Source organism: Heptranchias perlo, chromosome 45 (genome assembly GCF_035084215.1).
Source record: "Heptranchias perlo isolate sHepPer1 chromosome 45, sHepPer1.hap1, whole genome shotgun sequence".
In the NCBI taxonomy this organism is placed as follows: Eukaryota; Metazoa; Chordata; class Chondrichthyes; order Hexanchiformes; family Hexanchidae; genus Heptranchias; species Heptranchias perlo.
The window spans coordinates 397,022-414,782 of record NC_090369.1 but is presented as its reverse complement, the minus strand read 5'-3'; the positions used below and the strand labels follow the sequence as shown (position 1 = coordinate 414,782).

At 58.2% G+C, this 17,761-nt stretch overlaps 2 protein-coding genes across 2 annotated transcripts; one reads left to right on the top strand and one right to left on the bottom strand.

The window, feature by feature from the left end:
- Nucleotides 1-312: 312 nt before the first annotated feature.
- LOC137306774 (EKC/KEOPS complex subunit LAGE3-like) lies at nt 313-17,069 on the top strand. The gene is made up of 4 exons (XM_067976142.1): nt 313-383; nt 885-1,013; nt 1,268-1,378; nt 16,925-17,069. The coding sequence occupies exons 1-4, from the start codon at nt 328-330 to the stop codon at nt 17,046-17,048; spliced, it is 420 nt and encodes a 139-aa protein (XP_067832243.1). The 5' UTR covers nt 313-327; the 3' UTR covers nt 17,049-17,069.
- LOC137306772 (ras-related protein Rab-7a-like) lies at nt 2,161-8,750 on the bottom strand. Its single transcript, XM_067976140.1, has 5 exons — nt 8,591-8,750; nt 7,796-7,856; nt 6,835-6,961; nt 5,558-5,905; nt 2,161-4,348 (listed from the first exon to the last, which is right to left on the bottom strand). The coding sequence occupies exons 2-5, from the start codon at nt 7,846-7,848 to the stop codon at nt 4,253-4,255; spliced, it is 624 nt and encodes a 207-aa protein (XP_067832241.1). The 5' UTR covers nt 7,849-7,856; nt 8,591-8,750; the 3' UTR covers nt 2,161-4,252.
- Nucleotides 17,070-17,761: the final 692 nt, after the last annotated feature.

The following is a 17,761-nucleotide window of genomic DNA, read 5'->3' as shown; positions in this document are numbered from 1 at the left end:
CGCCCTGCCAGTGGCATCTCCCCTGTTGCCCCCTCCACCCCCTTGTTCAGTGGAATCTCCCTCCAGCCTAAATCAACCCCCTCTCCCTGCAGTGGTATTTCCCACCAATACACCCCCCCCTCTCCCTGCAGTGGTATTTCCCACCAGTAGACCCCCCCTCTCCCTGCAGTGGTATTTCCCACCAATACACCCCCCCCTCTCCCTGCAGTGGTATTTCCCACCAGTAGACCCCCCCCCCCTCTCCCTGCAGTGGTATTTCCCACCAGTTCACCCCCCCCCTCTCCTCAGAATGGTTTCTTCCGGTTCACTCGGCGCCTTCGATCCAAGATGGCGGCTGCCGCCTCTCCCGCCGCCGTCACTAACGGCAGTAACCGCTTACGATTGTATCCTTTCGTCACCCCCACGGTTAAGCGGAGTTTGGGGAGCGAGTTCCCGGGAGGGGGAGAGGGGGAGAGGGGAGAGGGGGGGGGGGGTCCCCGCCGGTCCAGTCCCCATCGGGAAGCGGAGCGCCCGGCGTTCTCGCCGCCATTGACTCGGGAGCGTAGTGCGCATGCACAGTGAGGCGTGGCATGCTGGGAGTTGTAGGCTGACCGTTACTGCGCATGCACAGTGAGCTGCAGCACGCTGGGAGTTGTAGTTTCTCCCCCTTTCTTTAGAAGTTAACCCATTGCTGGGGGCTCAGACTGGGAGAAGGTTTCCTGCAGATGACCCCAGAAATCCCCAGTGATAGTTTGAAGTTACATTTAATGCAGTGAGAAGAGTTTGCAGCAATAGTTTAAAAGTGACTGTGTTTATATATATATATTGGAAGGTGTGATTCCCACCCTGGGGGGGGGGTCTGCTCTAACCCCATTCACTCTGTGCTCCTTAACCCGGGGTCCCAGTAACCTGAGCGTGCCTTTCCCCTCGCTGCTGGAGGCACAGATTGCTCACGGCTCACTCGTCCCGGATTCAGAGCCGCGGAGAGGTGGAATCAGCAAAGAGGTGACCGTGAGGGGCTGCGTACTCCTGGCGTAAGTGTGGGGCTGCTTTCACCGTCAGACGAGAGATGGTTAAGGGGAGATTTACCAGAATGGTACCGGGGAACGAAGGGCTTCAGTTACACGGAGAACCTGGGGGTTGTTCCCCTTGGAGCAGAGGTCAAGGGGAGATTTAAATCGAGGGGTTTTGATGGGGGTAAATAAGGAGAAACTGTTTCCAGTGCCGTGCGCTGAGTTCTGGCTGGGGGGTGAGTGTTGAACAGATTCCCTCTCCTCTCTCCCTGCAGACGCTGGGAGGCGGACGAGGCCCGGATCCTTCGAGTATCGGTCAGCTCCTTCCTGGACCACCTCACGCTCGTCCTGCAGACCATGGACAGATTCGGACCACCGGTGCCCAGGTAGAGACAGCGTCTCCCCAAGAGCAGCAGGGGGGAGGGGGGGGGGGGAAAAAGAAGTTTAAAAACTCCCTCCGCACGGCCGACACACCATCGCTGGACCCAGAGACTCGAAACACAATCGTAACCCCCGAACCTCACCGAAATCAGCTCACTCAGGACAGGCCAGGGAGCCTGGGTCTTTCCTGCTCGGGGTGGAGCTCAGGCCACTGCCGTTACCTGGTGTTTTATCTGAAGTGGTTACATTATGGTGCACCCTCACCTACTGTCAGTGGAACAAATGACACACATTAAACGTGGGTCAGAAGGCACGTGCGCTCTGGGGGCACTGACACCCATGGGTGCTCTCACCGTCTCTCCTGGCGGGTGGGGGATTTATGTCTGATGGAAATGTACTCTGTGTAGACGTGGCCCAGTGAGATTAAACGGGTTAAAAACTATTGGAATAAAGGGTAGAGTATTGCAATGAATCATTTCCTTTTTTATCAGCATTAGAAACCGGTAGAGTTCCCTGTGGCCCTCTGCTCCCAGATAGAAACAAGTCCCCGTCCCTCACCCCGTAACGATGACTCTCTGCTCCCAGACTGAAACAAACCCTCGTCTCACCATCTGGAGGCCAATGCTGCAAGAACAGTCTTGGCTGCGAAGCCCCCCACAGCCAAATATCCTATCTAGCTTCAAACGAACGGTCACGGGGAGAAGATGGGGCAAGTACCCTAGCAGTATTCAGCCTCCCGGCAGGACTCGATAAACTCAGTACAGAGGCGAAGAGAATTTCACACATGCACTTTCAAATTACTTTTATTGATTTTTTTCCCCCTCATATTAAGAAGTTAATTGAACAAAGCTCAGCATTTAGTGCATCACACGACGGGGCGGAGGGGGAAGAAATCTGTACACGTTCCCCCCCCCACCCCCTCCGAGGAATATAAAATCACTTTCTTTTTGATATATTATATATATATATTATACACGCATCTGAGCAACAGGACCGAGCCTCTGACTGAAAGAGGTTTCTCCGTCACTGCAGCTTGATGCATTAAAACGAGACCCGGGTAAATTCCATCGACTGAGAGAAACAAGAGGCTTCCTACACCACCCAGGGCAGGAACTCAAAACACAGCTTGAGAGCAGTAAACACAGACCCCACGCTGTCGAAACTGTTGGAGATGCTGGGGTAGAACGGAGGATAAGAGAGAAAGAAAGGCAATTAAAAAAGGAAAGAAAATCTGTTAAATTAGTACATCGATTTATCCTCTTATCGAAACCCCGGCTGGAGATCGGGAGATGCAAGAGTCACGAGACTGGGGGAGGGAAAGAGGAGCCTCGACCAGATGCAAACCCCAACACAAGAGGCCGGTGTCAGATGCGGGAACAAAGCCTGGACTGGAGCAGGGATTTTCCCCCTTCCCCGTGACGTGAAGCTGAGTGCAGTGAGTGCAGAGTCAGCCCCCAGTGAGGGGGACAGGGAGGGGGAAAAAAAGAGAGAGAGAAATAATACACCTTCAATCCTCACCACAGCTCAATCTACAGGTCAGGTCAGTTATTGGGGACTTCATGATTTACAATATGGGGGGGGGGGGGGGGGGGGGGGGGAAGTTAACTTTCAAAGTTTGGTGAAGTTTTTATTTTAAATTGAGTGACGTTTTTAAGTTATGATTGGAGGAATGGTTGGTGTCACTAGTGAGATTTGCAGGAACAGGAACAAGATATGCTGACACTGACCGGCAGAGTGAGTGCAGTCCAGCCATATAGTGAGGGAGGGGGTGTGTGTGAGCTGATCACCAGCCCCTCCCAACACAGCCCAGCACTCCAGCAGCGTTTCTGGGAGGGGGGAGAAGGCGTATCGGAACGAGCTGCCCCAGGTTTGGAAACGTGCGGGGGGCTATGGGGGCCCCCCCCGAGACTTTCTCCAACACTTGTCTCTCAGCTGGTGCGTCCACCATCGAACTCAGTCTGAGGCCGACCAAACTCACAGCTGCTTGGAGAGGCAGAGTAGGAGGGTGGTGGGTGCAGAGGGTGACCCTGCAAACCAGGGTCACCTTCAGACCAGGCTCATATCAGTGTCTTAAATTACCCGATCACAAGGGGATTTCTTACAAAAAAACAGAAAGCAAAAGAATTAGTACAGCTCGCAAATTAAACTGCGGCCAGGCAGTTAGATTCAGATTTTTTGCATTATAAACAGTGGTTACATTTCAATAAATTCACACACATTATATTATATAAAAAGCAATCACAGTGAAGCTGTGTTACTCTCTCCCGTCCACAGCCTGAGGTCTGACCCGTACGTTATTCTCACTCACCCCTCCCTCTGGGAGCTGCGCCAAGAATCTCACACCCTGTTCCCCTCCCCACACAGCAAGAGACCTTTACAGAGCGGGGAGGGGGGGGATTTTAACCAGAGGCCTGGTCCCCGCGGGTGGAAAGTGAGACTGGAGCGAGGGGTTTGGGCGTTCGGCCCCAGACTATAACCCACTCCCTCCGACCTCAATATAAATCCAGGGAGTGGGGGCCAGGGCTCAGGGGGAGAAATATTCTGTCACCCCAACACTGCTAAACCTTTCAAGCTGTGAGCCGAGGAACCGGGGGCAGGCAAATGACACTCAGCAGAGGCTTGTGGGGACAAGCACGCTCCCACAGGGCAGTAGGAGGAGAGTCTGAAGGAGGTTTCTGGTCTCTTGTTCCTCGGTCCAGCTCCTGAGGGAGAGGGAGTCACACACATCGAATCAGAAGTCCATTATTTGCAGAGACTCGCAGGGGAAGAGAGATCTTCTTACCACAGGAGTCTTTTGGTCACCAGTGCGGGGTAAGGAGAGGAGTTTTGTGCAGGACCTGTCGCCTGTTCCTCTGCCCTCCCCATCCTCCCCCCTCGGCTCAGCATTTACAGCCGTCACTTGCTGCCAAGGGCTTGTCGTTCTGGTCCAGTTTAATCTGATCGGGGAACTCGTTGTACAGTTCCACCTCCGTCTCCTGCAATCACAAAACGGTCAACGCTCAGGAATCACGGACTCGCAATCAGCTCACCCTCCTACCGAAAACGCCCGAGAGGGGGGAGAAGGAAATCAGAGAGAGAGAGAGAGACTCCAAGCAACCCCTCCCCCCGTCATGCACCACCGTTCTCCACACACGCGAGCGCAGAGAGCAAGTGTGCTCGGGTTATTCACCCAAGGGGTGCATCACGGCGGAACCTGATCACGCACGCACTTTCCAGCACGGGGTCACCGGATAAAGATCCGGGGGGGGGGCAGGCTCCCGATCCCAACCCCCAGGGTCGATCGGCTGACGCAGCAGGGATAGAACCTGGGCTGTGGGGCTCAGGACCACACCGGGCCGGGGGGGGGGGTGTCAGGATGAAATTATAATTACTTTGAGAAACAAGGGACAGTCAGCACCGATCCTTCTTAAATTGTGCTTGGAGAACCTTCACCGAAGAGGATTAAATCTCGGGTTATGATCAGGAATTCACTGCCTGAAAGGGCGGAGGAAGCAGATTCAAAATAAATTTCCAAAGGGAATCGGCGAAATTCACAGGGCTACGGGGAGTGGGTCTCATCGGGTAACTCTTTCACACAGCTGGCACAGGCACGATGGGCAGAATGGCCTTCTCCTGTAACGTGCGATTCTATGATAAATAAGGGAGATGTGGTTTATCTGGATTTTCGGAAAAGCATTTGCCAAGGGACCATGCGAGAGGCTAACAGCAAAGATAACGAGCGGGCGGAATTAAAGGGCATGTGGTGATGGGGATAGAGAGAGAGCTGGAGGGCAGAAATCAGAGTTAAAGGGACAGTCCTCAGAGTCTGTGTTGGAGATAAACGCCCGGGAGTTTGAGGGAATAAATCCAACCGGCAACAAGTTTGGGGGGGAGGGGGGGCATGAGAAATGGTGCAAGACTGTGGGAGAGGGCAGGCAAGTGGCAGCTACAGTTCAACAGAGGGAAAGTGAAGTCATACATTTAGAAAGGTGAATGCTGGGGAGGGAACGCACGGTAACAGAGAGACTTTAAATGGGAGCAGTGTGCAGATAGAAAAGGCAGTCCTGTACCCAGGGGGCCTCATGTGGAGAAAGGACGGCACAGAAGATGGGCTGAACGGCCTGTCTCAGTGCTGGATCACCATTAGAGGTAATTCTGGTGCCCACTCGATATAAACCCCCCCGGGCCACACACACAGGACCCACCTGTTTGAGTGCGTTGCGTGCGATGGTCTGAAAGGCCTGGTCCACGTTAATCGCCTCCTTGGCACTGGTCTCGAAGTATGGAATGCCGTTCTTACTCTGACACCAGGCCTGCGCCCTCTTGGTCGGCACCTGCCGGTTATCCAGGTCGATCTTGTTGCCCAGGACGACGAAGGGGAAGTTCTCGGGGTCCCGCGGGCTGGCCTGGATCAGGAACTCGTCCCGCCAGCTGTCCAGGGTCTTAAAGGTGTTGGGGGTCGTGACGTCAAACACCAGCACGCAGCAGTCAGCCCCGCGATAGAACGCCACCCCCAGGGACTGGAAACGCTCCTGTCCCGCGGTGTCCCAGATCTAGGGCCAGATCACAACCACAGGTCATCGCCAACACTCACAGCAAGGGACGCAACACGGGTTAGATACAGAGTAAAGCTCCCTCTACACTGTCCCATCAAACACTCCCAGGGCAGGTACAGGGTTAGATACAGAGTAAAGCTCCCTCTACACTGTCCCATCAAACACTCCCAGGGTCAGGTACAGGGTTAGATACAGAGTAAAGCTCCCTCTACACTGTCCCATCAAACACTCCCAGGGCAGGTACAGGGTTAGATACAGAGTAAAGCTCCCTCTACACTGTCCAATCAAACACTCCCAGGGCAGGTACAGGGTTAGATACAGAGTAAAGCTCCCTCTACACCGTCCCATCAAACACTCCCAGGGTCAGGTACAGGGTTAGATACAGAGTAAAGCTCCCTCTACACTGTCCAATCAAACACTCCCAGGGCAGGTACAGGGTTAGATACAGAGTAAAGCTCCCTCTACACTGTCCCATCAAACACTCCCAGGGCTCTGCTGTTACATGGGCCAGCACGGCAACCATTCTGTGCACAGCAAGATCCCACAAACAGTCACAAGTTGAACGACCAGTTAGGGTTGAGGGAGGAATACTGACCCAGGATACCAGGAGAATCCCCTGCTCTCCCCCCAATAGTGTCCGTGGGAGACGGGGCCTCAGTTTAATCTGAAAGACTCAGCACTGCGCTGGGAGTATCGGCCAGGATTAGGGGTTAAACCCCACGACCTTCTGCCCCAGAGAGAGAGGAGACAGTGGGACTAACTGATCACCCAGCACCCGAGAGCTCCGATACTGACAGCAACAAGGCAGGCTCAGCAAGAGGGAGAGACAGTAAGTGAATCTCACCGACCAGCCCCAGGAGAAGCAGCGAGCGGACAGCAGACAGACAGACACAGACGGGCAGACAGCAAGCAGCAGACGGGCATACCTGCATGGTGACCAGCCGGTCGTCCACCATCACCTCCTTGGTGAGGAAGTCAGCACCGATCGTCGCCTTGTACTGATTGCTGAATTTCTTATTGACGTACTGATTCATCAGCGATGTCTTTCCCACGCTGGGAGAGGGGGGAGAGAAAGGGCAGGTAACCCGTTACCACAGCATCACAAACCCACTTAAACCCCCCCCCCCCAGGCTCTCCCTGGGGCACCTCGCCCAAGTGGACAGTCACCTGCAAAAAGCAGCAATTCCACCACAGTGGGCATCACACTCAGCTAGCACCCCCACCCCCCAATCCAGCAAGGGGAGAATCGGGGGGGTAGATATACTGGCAACTCTGGCCCATTCCTCCTCCCTCCCTTCCCCCCCCCCCCCCCAAACCCAGGGGCACTGAGGCAAACTCTAGTGTTCTCGGTGAGATCTAATTAATGCCAGACCTGGGATGGGGTTGGGAGCGGGACTGGGCTATTCCTGCTCAGTGTGACCCAGGGGACACACCCAGGCCTCCAGGCTGTGGGGCAGTGACGTCCACACTCTGTGAAAGACCCCAGTGTGCACCCCACTCCCCACCCCTCAACAGCTTTTTTTGGGGGGGGGGTGGGGAAAGAGAGTTCCAGATTCCCACTCCCCTTTGTGTGAAGAAATGCTTCCCGACATCACCCCTGAACGGCCTGGCTCTAATTTTAAGGTTCTGCCCCCTTGTTCTGGACTCCCCCCACCAGAGGAAATAGTTTCTCTCCATCGACCCTATCAAATCCTTTAATCATCTTAAACCCCTCGATTAGATCCCCCCTTAATCTTCCACACTCGAGGGAATACAAGCCGAGTCTGTGCAACCTGTCCTCGGAATTTAACTCTTAACCCCGGTATTATTCTGGGGAATGGGGATATCAGTCAGTCAGTCAGTCCAGCAGCCCCCCTCCCCGAGATTCGAGCTCTGAATGTACCTTACCCAGAGTCGCCCAAGATGATCACTTTAAGCAGCACCTTCTTCCGGGAAGCCATGTCCAAAGCTGGAAAATTAACAAAGGGGGAGATTCTGAGTGAGGAAAAGTAAAATTAGCGAGGCACAGAGGGTCTCTGCCCCCCTCCCGGACACCGGCACGCCCCTCCCCCCTCCCGGCAAACCCCTCCCCCCTCCCAGACACAAAACATCTACCAACATCCTGAACTCTTGGGGGGGGGGGGCTGGAGGTAAAGGACAGGAGCCCCGGGGGAGGGGGGGGGACCCCTCCCGACACCCAGTTTGGATTCAGCCCCCGGTGGGGGGAACCCCTCCCGACACCCAGTTTGGATTCAGCCCCCGGTGGGGGGAACCCCTCCCGACACCCAGTTTGGATTCAGCCCCCCGGTGGGGGGAACCCCTCCCGACACCCAGTTTGGATTCAGCCCCCCGGTGGGGGGGAACCCCTCCCGACACCCAGTTTGGATTCAGCCCCCCCCGACACCCAGTTTGGATTCAGCCCCCCGGTGGGGGGGAACCCCTCCCGACACCCAGTTTGGATTCAGCCCCCCGGTGGGGGGGAACCCCTCCCGACACCCAGTTTGGATTCAGCCCCCCCCGACACCCAGTTTGGATTCAGCCCCCCGGTGGGGGGGAACCCCTCCCGACACTCAGTTTGGATTCAGCCCCGGGGGGAACCCCTCCGCCCCACGCGTGCGCACTGACCCCCAAAACACGACCAGGCCGCAGCCTCGGCCTCGCGTCACCAGCCCGGCCCCGGGGGAGGGCCGCAAATACCGTTACCGTGAAAGCGACGAGGCCTCGGGTTGTGATCGGAAAGCTTTGCCGAGCCTGAATCCTGGGCCTGGGGAGTTTCCTGGAGCCGCGATCCCGGGTCTCCGCTTCCCGCCGCCGCCGCTCTTTTGAAGCAGCTGCAGCCAACAAGATGGCGGCTTCCGGTCACGGAGCTGACGTCACAGAGCCAGGCCCCGCCCACAGGAGGCGGCCATTCCGCCCATCGAGCCCGTGCTGGCCCTTTGAAGGATTTCTCCAATTATCCCCGTAGCCCTGCAAATTTTTTACTTTCAAGTACTTATCCAGTTCCCTTTTGAAGGCCATGATTGAATCTGCCTCCACCACCCCCTCGGACAGTGCATTCCAGATCATAACCACTCGCTGTTTAAGAAAGATTTTCCTCATGTCACCTTTGGTTCTTTTGCCAATCACCTTAAATCTATGCCCACTGTTTCTTGACCCTTCCGCCAATGGGAACAGTTTCTCTCTATCTACTTTGTCTAGACCCTTCATTGTTTTCAAATACCTCGATCAAATCTCCTCGCAACCTTCTCTGTTCCAAGGAGAACAACCCCAGCTTCTCCAGTCTATCCATGTGACTGAAGTCCCTCATCCCTGGAATCATTCTAGTAAATCTCTTCTGCATCCTCTCTATGGTCTTCACATCTTTCCTAAAGTGCGGTGCCCAGAACTGGACACAATGCTCCAGTTGTGGCCGAACCAGTGTTTTAAGGTTCATCATGACTTCCTTGCTTTTGTACTCTATGCCTCTATTTATAAAGCCAGGATCCGTCTGCTTTTTTAACCACTTTCTCAACCTGCCCTACCACCTTCAACGATTTGTGTACATATACCCCAGATCTCTCTGTTCCTGTACCCCTTTTAGAATTGTGCCCTCTAGTTTATTCTGCCTCTCCTCATTTTTCCTACCGAAATGCATCACCTCGCATTTTTTCTGCGTTAAATTTCATTTGCCACGTGTCCGCCCATTCCACCAGCCTGTCTATATCTCTTGAAGTCTATCCTCCTCACTGTTTATTATATTTCCCAGTTTTGTGTCATCTGCAAACTATGAAATTATTCATTAAATTATTTAATTCACTCTTATTTAGTCACTAATGTGAGGTTTTTTTTATTCGTTCATGGGATGTGGGCGTCACTGGCGAGGCCGGCATTTATTGCCCATCCCTAGTTGCCCCTTGAGAAGGTGGTGGTGAGCCGCCTTCTTGAACCGCTGCAGTCCGGTGTGGTGACGGTTCTCCACAGTGCTGTTAGGAAGGGAGTTCCAGGATTTTGACCCAGCGACGATGAAGGAACGGCGATATATTTCCAAGTCGGGATGGTGTGTGACTTGGAGGGGAATGTGCAGATGGTGTTGTTCCCATGTGCCTGCTGCTCTTGTCCTTCTAGGTGGTAGAGGTCGCGGGTTTGGGAGGTGCTGTCGAAGAAGCCTTGGCGAGTTGCTGCAGTGCATCCTGTGGATGGTACACACTGCAGCCACAGTGCACCGGTGGTGAAGGGAGTGAATGTTTAGGGTGGTGGATGGGGTGCCAATCAAGCGGGCTGCTTTGTCCTGGATGGTGTCGAGCTTCTTGAGTGTTGTTGGAGCTGCACTCATCCAGGCAAGTGGAGAGTATTCCATCACACTCCTGACTTGTGACTCTATAACAGTTCTTTATTTTATTAACACATTTACTGAATTCATTAAAAGTTCGGAATTTATTTCTCACTTTATTTGTTCATTAATGTTAATCCAATAAATTCAATAATTACCCAGTCTCTCCACTCCCCTCTATCCTTCCCTCCCCCTCCCTTTCCTCGTGTCAGCCTGTCCCCCTCTCTTTCCACTTTCCCTCCCTCTCTCTCCCTCCCTCTTTACCCCCCTCCATCCCTCCTCTCCCTCTTCTCCTCCCTCCTCCCCCCCTCATTTCTCCCCTTTCCCTCCCCCTCCTTTCCCCTCTTTCCCCCCTCTCTCCTCTCCCCTTCCCTCCTCCTCTCCTTTCCCTCTCCTCCCTCCTTCCCCTCTCCCCTTCCCTCCTCCTCTCCTCTCTCCCCCACCTCCCTCCTTTACCCCCCTCCCCTCCTTTCCCCCTCTTCCCTCCCTCCTTTCCCCTCTCCCTCATTTCTCCCCTTTCCCTCCCCCTCCTTTCCCCTCTCCTCCTCTCCCTCCTTTCCCCTCTCCCTCCACTCCTCCTCTCCCCCTCTCCCTCCTCTCCTCCCCTCTCCCCCGGGACAGCCTCTCCCCGGGCGGAGTCAGCCTCTGTTTCCGGATTCTTCTCCCCGACGATCGACTCCGGGCCGCGGCCGCTCGCTGAGAATCGGAGCCGGAGAGACTCGGGATCCAGGTCCGGGAACGGGTCACAGAGAGACCGGGATAGAGAGAGAGAGAGACCCGGGATAGAGAGAGAGAGAGACCCGGGATAGAGAGAGAGAGAAAGAGACCCGGGATAGAGAGAGAGAGAAAGAGACCCGGGATAGAGAGAGAGAGAGGACCGGGATAGAGAGAGAGAGAGACCGGGATAGAGAGAGAGAGAGAGACCCGGGACAGAGAGAGAGAGAGACCCGGGATAGAGAGGGAGAGAGACCGGGATAGAGAGAGAGAGAGACCCGGGATAGAGTGAGAGAGAGAGACCCGGGATAGAGAGGGAGAGAGACCGGGATAGAGGGAGAGAGACCGGGATAGAGAGAGAGAGAGAGAGACCCGGGATAGAGAGAGAGAGAGACCCGGGATAGAGAGGGAGAGAGACCGGGATAGAGAGAGAGAGAGAGAGAGACCCGGGATAGAGAGAGAGAGAGAGACCCGGGATAGAGAGAGAGAGAGAGACCCGGGATAGAGAGAGAGAGAGAGAGACCCGGGGATAGAGAGAGAGAGAGACCGGGATAGAGAGAGAGAGAGAGAGAGACCCGGGATAGAGAGAGAGAGAGACCCAGGATAGAGTGAGAGAGAGACCCGGGATAGAGAGAGAGAGAGAGACCGGGATAGAGAGAGAGAGAGAGACCGGGATAGAGAGAGAGAGAGAGAGACCGGGATAGAGAGAGAGAGAGAGAGAGACCCGGATAGAGAGAGAGAGAGACCCAGGATAGAGTGAGAGAGAGAGACCCGGGATAGAGAGAGAGAGAGAGACCGGGATAGAGAGAGAGAGAGAGAGACCGGGATAGAGAGAGAGAGAGAGACCCGGGATAGAGAGAGAGAGAGAGACCCGGGATAGAGAGAGAGAGAGAGAGACCCGGGATAGAGAGAGAGAGAGAGAGACCGGATAGAGAGAGAGAGAGAGAGAGACCGGGATAGAGAGAGAGAGAGAGACCGGGATAGAGAGAGAGAGAGAGAGACCGGGATAGAGAGAGAGAGAGACCCGGGATAGAGAGAGAGAGAGAGACCCGGGATAGAGAGAGAGAGAGAGAGACCCGGGATAGAGAGAGAGAGAGAGACCCGGGATAGAGAGAGAGAGAGACCGGGATAGAGAGAGAGAGAGACCCGGGATAGAGAGAGAGAGAGAGACCCGGGATAGAGGGAGAGAGAGACCCAGGATAGAGTGAGAGAGAGAGACCCGGGATAGAGAGAGAGAGACCGGGATAGAGAGAGAGAGAGAGAGACCCGGGATAGAGAGAGAGAGAGACCCGGGATAGAGAGAGAGAGAGAGAGTCCCGGGATAGAGAGAGAGAGAAAGACCCGGGATAGAGAGAGAGAGAAAGACCGGGATAGAGAGAGAGAGAGAGACCCGGGATAGAGAGAGAGAGAGAGAGACCGGGATAGAGAGAGAGAGAGACCGGGATAGAGAGAGAGAGAGACCCGGGATAGAGAGAGAGAGAGAGACCCGGGATAGAGAGAGAGAGAGACCCGGGATAGAGAGAGAGAGAAAGACCGGATAGAGAGAGAGAGAGAGACCGGGATAGAGAGAGAGAGAGAGACCCGGGATAGAGAGAGAGAGAGAGACCCGGGATAGAGAGAGAGAGAGACCCGGGATAGAGTGAGAGAGAGAGACCGGGATAGAGAGAGAGAGAGAGACCGGGATAGAGAGAGAGAGAGAGACCGGGATAGAGAGAGAGAGAGAGAGACCCGGGATAGAGAGAGAGAGAGAGACCCGGGATAGAGAGAGAGAGAGAGACCCGGGATAGAGAGAGAGACCCGGGATAGAGAGAGAGAGAGACCCAGGATAGAGAGAGAGAGAGAGAGAGACCGGGATAGAGAGAGAGAGAGACCCGGGATAGAGAGAGAGAGAGACCCAGGGATAGAGAGAGAGAGAGAGAGAGACCCGGGATAGAGAGAGAGAGAGAGACCCGGGATAGAGAGAGAGAGAGAGACCCGGGATAGAGAGAGAGAGAGAGACCCGGGATAGAGAGAGAGAGAGAGACCGGGATAGAGAGAGAGAGAGAGACCCGGGATAGAGAGAGAGAGAGAGAGACCGGGATAGAGAGAGAGAGAGAGACCGGGATAGAGAGAGAGAGAGAGAGTGAGACCGGGATAGAGAGAGAGAGAGAGACCGGGATAGAGAGAGAGAGAGAGAGACCGGGATAGAGAGAGAGAGAGACCCGGGATAGAGAGAGAGAGAGACCGGGATAGAGAGAGAGAGAGAGAGAGAGACCGGGATAGAGAGAGAGAGAGACCGGGATAGAGAGAGAGAGAGAGAGTGAGACCGGGATAGAGAGAGAGAGAGAGACCGGGATAGAGAGAGAGAGAGAGACCCGGGATAGAGTGAGAGAGAGAGACCCGGGATAGAGAGAGAGAGAGAGAGAGACCCGGGATAGAGAGAGAGAGAGAGACTGGGGGATTCGGATGAAATGTGGGAAGGAGGGGGTCTCCTCGGGGGGTCTCCTCGGGAATGACCTGTGTCCCCTCCTCCTGTAGGAGACCGCCTGCTGTGTTGGGAGCTGCAGCACCCGGGATATCAGAGATGGAAGATTTGAAAGGTTTGAGTGACGAGGATCTGTCAGCCAGGCTGAGAGCCAGTGGGATCACACATGGCCCATTGTGGGTAAGGAGCAATGTCGACCCCTGGGGTCAGGGGGTCTGGGGTCAGGGGTTGTGCTCTGTCCCAGAGCGGGGATATTCAACCATGTGTTGGTCTGTGGGGTTTGCGGGGGCAGGAGCCCGGGGGGAGAGTGGGGGGAGGGGGCAGGAGCCCGGGGGGAGGGGGGCAGGAGCCCGGGGAGAGTGGGGGGGGGCAGGGAGCCCGGGGGAGAATGGGGGGGGCAGGGATCCGGGGAGAATGGAGGGGGGGGCTGGAGCCCAGGGAGAGTGGGGGGAGGGGGCTGGAGTCCGGGGAGAGTGGGGGGGAGGGGGCTGGAGCCCGGGAGAGTGGGGGGAGGGGGCTGGTGCCCGGAGTTGCGGGAGCCCCCCACCCCCACCTGATTTGACGATGACACCGAGTCCATGAAACCGGAGAGGGAGCAGCAGCGTTTATAGGGCCGCAGCTCGGCGGTAAATGGTGATGGTGCAGTGAGTGAATGTGGTGAGGGGCAGGGGGCTGACCCAGACTCACCTGATGTGGTTTAGGGTGGGGGGGGGGTCCACACTGGGGGCTGTCGGCCCCCCCCCCCCAGTATCAGTGCAGGTACAAGCCCCCCACTTGATGGCAATTCGGTTCCACGCGGCAGAATGTGATGGCGTATGGAGTCGGATGGGAGACGGAGACGGAGGAGACGGCGAGGGGAGGAGACGGAGAGGGAGGAGACGGAGGGGGAGCAGACGGAGTGGGAGGAGACGGAGGGGGAGGAGACGGAGGGGGAGGAGACGGCGGGGGAGGAGACGGAGGGGGAGCAGACGGAGGGGGAGCAGACGCGAGGGAGCAGACGGAGGGGGAGCAGACGGCGGAGGGAGGAGACGGAGGGGGGAGCAGACGGAGGGGGAGCAGACGCGGTGGGAGCAGACGGAGGGGGAGCAGACGGCGGGGGAGGAGACGGAGGGGGAGCAGACGGAGGGGGAGCAGACGCGAGGAGCAGACGGGAGGGGGAGCAGACGGCGGGGGAGCAGACGGAGGGGGAGGAGACAGCGGGGAGCAGACGGAGGGGGAGCAGACGGAGAGGGAGGAGACGGAGGGGGAGGAGACGGCGGGGGAGCAGACGGAGAGGGAGGAGACGGCGGGGGAGGAGAAGGCGGGGGGAGCAGACGGCGGGGGGGAGCAGACGGAGGGGGAGAGACGGCGGGGGAGGAGACGGAGGGGGAGCAGACGCGAGGGAGCAGACGGAGGGGGAGCAGACGGCGGGGGAGCAGACGGAGGGGAGAGACAGCGGGGGAGGAGACGGAGGGGGAGCAGACGGAGGGGGAGCAGACGCGAGGGAGCAGACGGAGGGGGAGCAGACGGCGGGGGAGGGACGGAGGGGAGCAGACGGAGGGGGAGCAGACGCGAGGGAGCAGACGGAGGGGGAGCAGACGGCGGGGGAGCAGACGGAGGGGGAGGAGACAGCGGGGGAGCAGACGGGAGGGGGAGCAGACGGAGAGGGAGGAGACGAGAGGGGGAGGAGACGGCGGGGGAGCAGACGGAGAGGGAGGAGACGGCGGGGGAGGAGAAGGCGGGGGAGCAGACGGCGGGGGGAGCAGACGGAGGGGGAGGAGACGGCGGGGAGGAGACGGAGGGGAGCAGACGCGAGGGAGCAGACGGAGGGGGAGCAGACGGCGGGGTGGAGAGCAGACGGAGGGGGAGGAGACAGCGGGGGAGCAGACGGAGGGGAGCAGACGGAGAGGGGAGGAGACGGAGGGGGAGGGAGACGGCGGGGGAGGAGAAGGCGGGGGGAGCAGACGGAGAGGAGGAGACGGCGGAGGAGGAGAAGGCGGGGGGGAGCAGACGGCGGGGGGGAGCAGACGGAGGGGGAGGAGACGGCGGGGGAGGAGACGGAGGGGGAGCAGACGGAGAGGGAGGAGGCGGCGGGGGAGGAGACGGAGGGGGAGCAGACGGTGGGGGAGGAGACGGAGGGGGAGCAGACGGAGGGGGAGCAGACGGTGGGGGGAGGAGGCGGGAGGAGACGGAGGGGGGAGCAGACGGAGGGGGAGGAGACGGAGAGGGAGGAGACGGCGGGGGAGGAGACGGAGGGGGAGCAGACGGAGGGGGAGGAGACGGAGAGGGAGGAGACGGAGGGGGAGGAGACGCGGGGGAGCAGACGGAGAGGGAGGAGACGGCGGGGGAGGAGAAGGCGGGGGGAGCAGACGGCGGGGGGAGCAGACGGAGGGGAGGAGACGGCGGGGAGGAGACGGAGGGGGAGCAGACGCGAGGGAGCAGACGGAGGGGGAGCAGACGGCGGGGGAGCAGACGGGAGGGGGGAGGAGACAGCGGGGGAGGAGACGGAGGGGGAGCAGAACGGAGGGGGAGCAGACGCGAGGAGCAGACGGAGGGGGAGCAGACGGCGGGGGAGGAGACGGAGGGGGAGCAGACGGAGGGGGGAGCAGACGCGAGGGAGCAGACGGAGGGGGGAGCAGACGGCGGGGGAGCAGACGGAGGGGGAGGAGACAGCGGGGGAGCAGACGGAGGGGGAGCATACGGAGAGGGAGGAGACGGAGGGGGGAGGAGACGGGCGGGCGGGAGCAGACGGAGAGGGAGGAGACGGCGGGGGAGGAGAAGGCGGGGGGAGCAGACGGCGGGGGGAGCAGACGGAGGGGGAGGAGACGGCGGGGGAGGAGACGGAGGGGGAGCAGACGCGAGGGAGCAGACGGAGGGGGAGCAGACGGCGGGGGAGCAGACGGAGGGGGGGAGGAGACAGCGGGGGAGCAGACGGAGGGGGAGCAGACGGAGAGGGAGGAGACGGAGGGGGAGGAGACGGCGGGGAGGAGAAGGCGGGGGGAGCAGACGGAGAGGGAGGAGACGGCGGAGGAGGAGAAGGCAGGGGGGAGCAGACGGCGGGGGGAGCAGACGGAGGGGTAGGAGACGGCGGGGGAGGAGACGGAGGGGGAGCAGACGGAGAGGGAGGAGGCGGCGGGGGAGGAGACGGAGGGGGAGCAGACGGTGGGGGAGGAGACGGAGGGGGAGCAGACGGAGGGGGAGCAGACGGTGGGGGGAGGAGGCGGGGAGGAGACGGAGGGGGGGAGCAGACGGAGGGGGAGGAGACGGAGAGGGGAGGGAGACGGCGGGGGAGAGGAGACGGAGGGGGAGCAGAACGGAGGGGGAGGAGACGGAGAGGGAGGAGACGGAGAGGGAGCAGACGGTGGGGGGAGGAGGCGGGGGAGGAGACGGAGGGGGGAGCAGACGGCGGGGGGAGCAGACGGACGGGGAGCAGACGGAGAGGGAGGAGACGGAGGGGGGAGCAGACGGACGGGAGCAGACGGAGGGGGAGGAGACGGAGGGGGAGCAGACGGCTGGGGACGCTCGTCCTTTGTACGCGGAGCCCCCGCTGACCCTGCCCTCTGATTCACAGCGTCCACTCGCCCTCTGTACGAGAAGAAACTACAGGACGCTCTCAGGCCAGGTCACAGGTCGCCGGCCACAGGTCACAGGTCGCCAGCTGGGATCAGAGAGCCTCTCTCCGAGGACGGAGGTGAGCGACTTCCATCAGGGCAGGTTAAGAGGAGATTTAATCGAGGGGTTAAAATCAGGAGGGGTTTTGATGGAGTAAATAAGGAGAAACTGTTTCCAGTGGCAGGAGGGTCGGTAACCAGAGGACACAGATTTAAGGTGATTGGTAAAAGAACCAGAGGGGGAGATGAGGAGAATGTTTTTTTTACGCAGCGAGTTGTTCTGATCTGGAATTCACTGCCTGAAAGGGCGGTGGAAGCAGATTCAATAATAACTTTCAAAAGGGAATCGGATAAATACTTGAAGGGGAAAAAATTTGCAGGGTTATGGGGAAAGAGCAGGAGGGAATGGGACTAATTGGATAACTCTTTCAAAGAGCCAGCACAGGCACATTGGGCTGAATGGCCTCCTGGCTGTACCTGCTCTGATCGGTGCAGCACGGGTTAGAGTAAAGCCTCTTCCAGCCTTTCCTGTCTTTAGCTGGCTCCGCGGTTCCAGAATGTTCTCTCCCTGCGATGTTAAACTCTCTCTTTCCTCTCCCCTTCTCTCTCTCCGTCTCGCCCTTTCCCCTTCCCTCGCTCCGTCTCGCCCTCTCCCTTCTCGCCCTCTCCTCTTCCCTCTCGCCCTCTCCCCTTCTCTCTCTCCGTCTCGCCCTCTCCCCTTCTCTCTCTCCGGCTCGCCCTCTCCTTTTCCCTCTCACCGTCTCGCCCTCTCCTCTTCCCTCTCTCCCGCTCCTCTA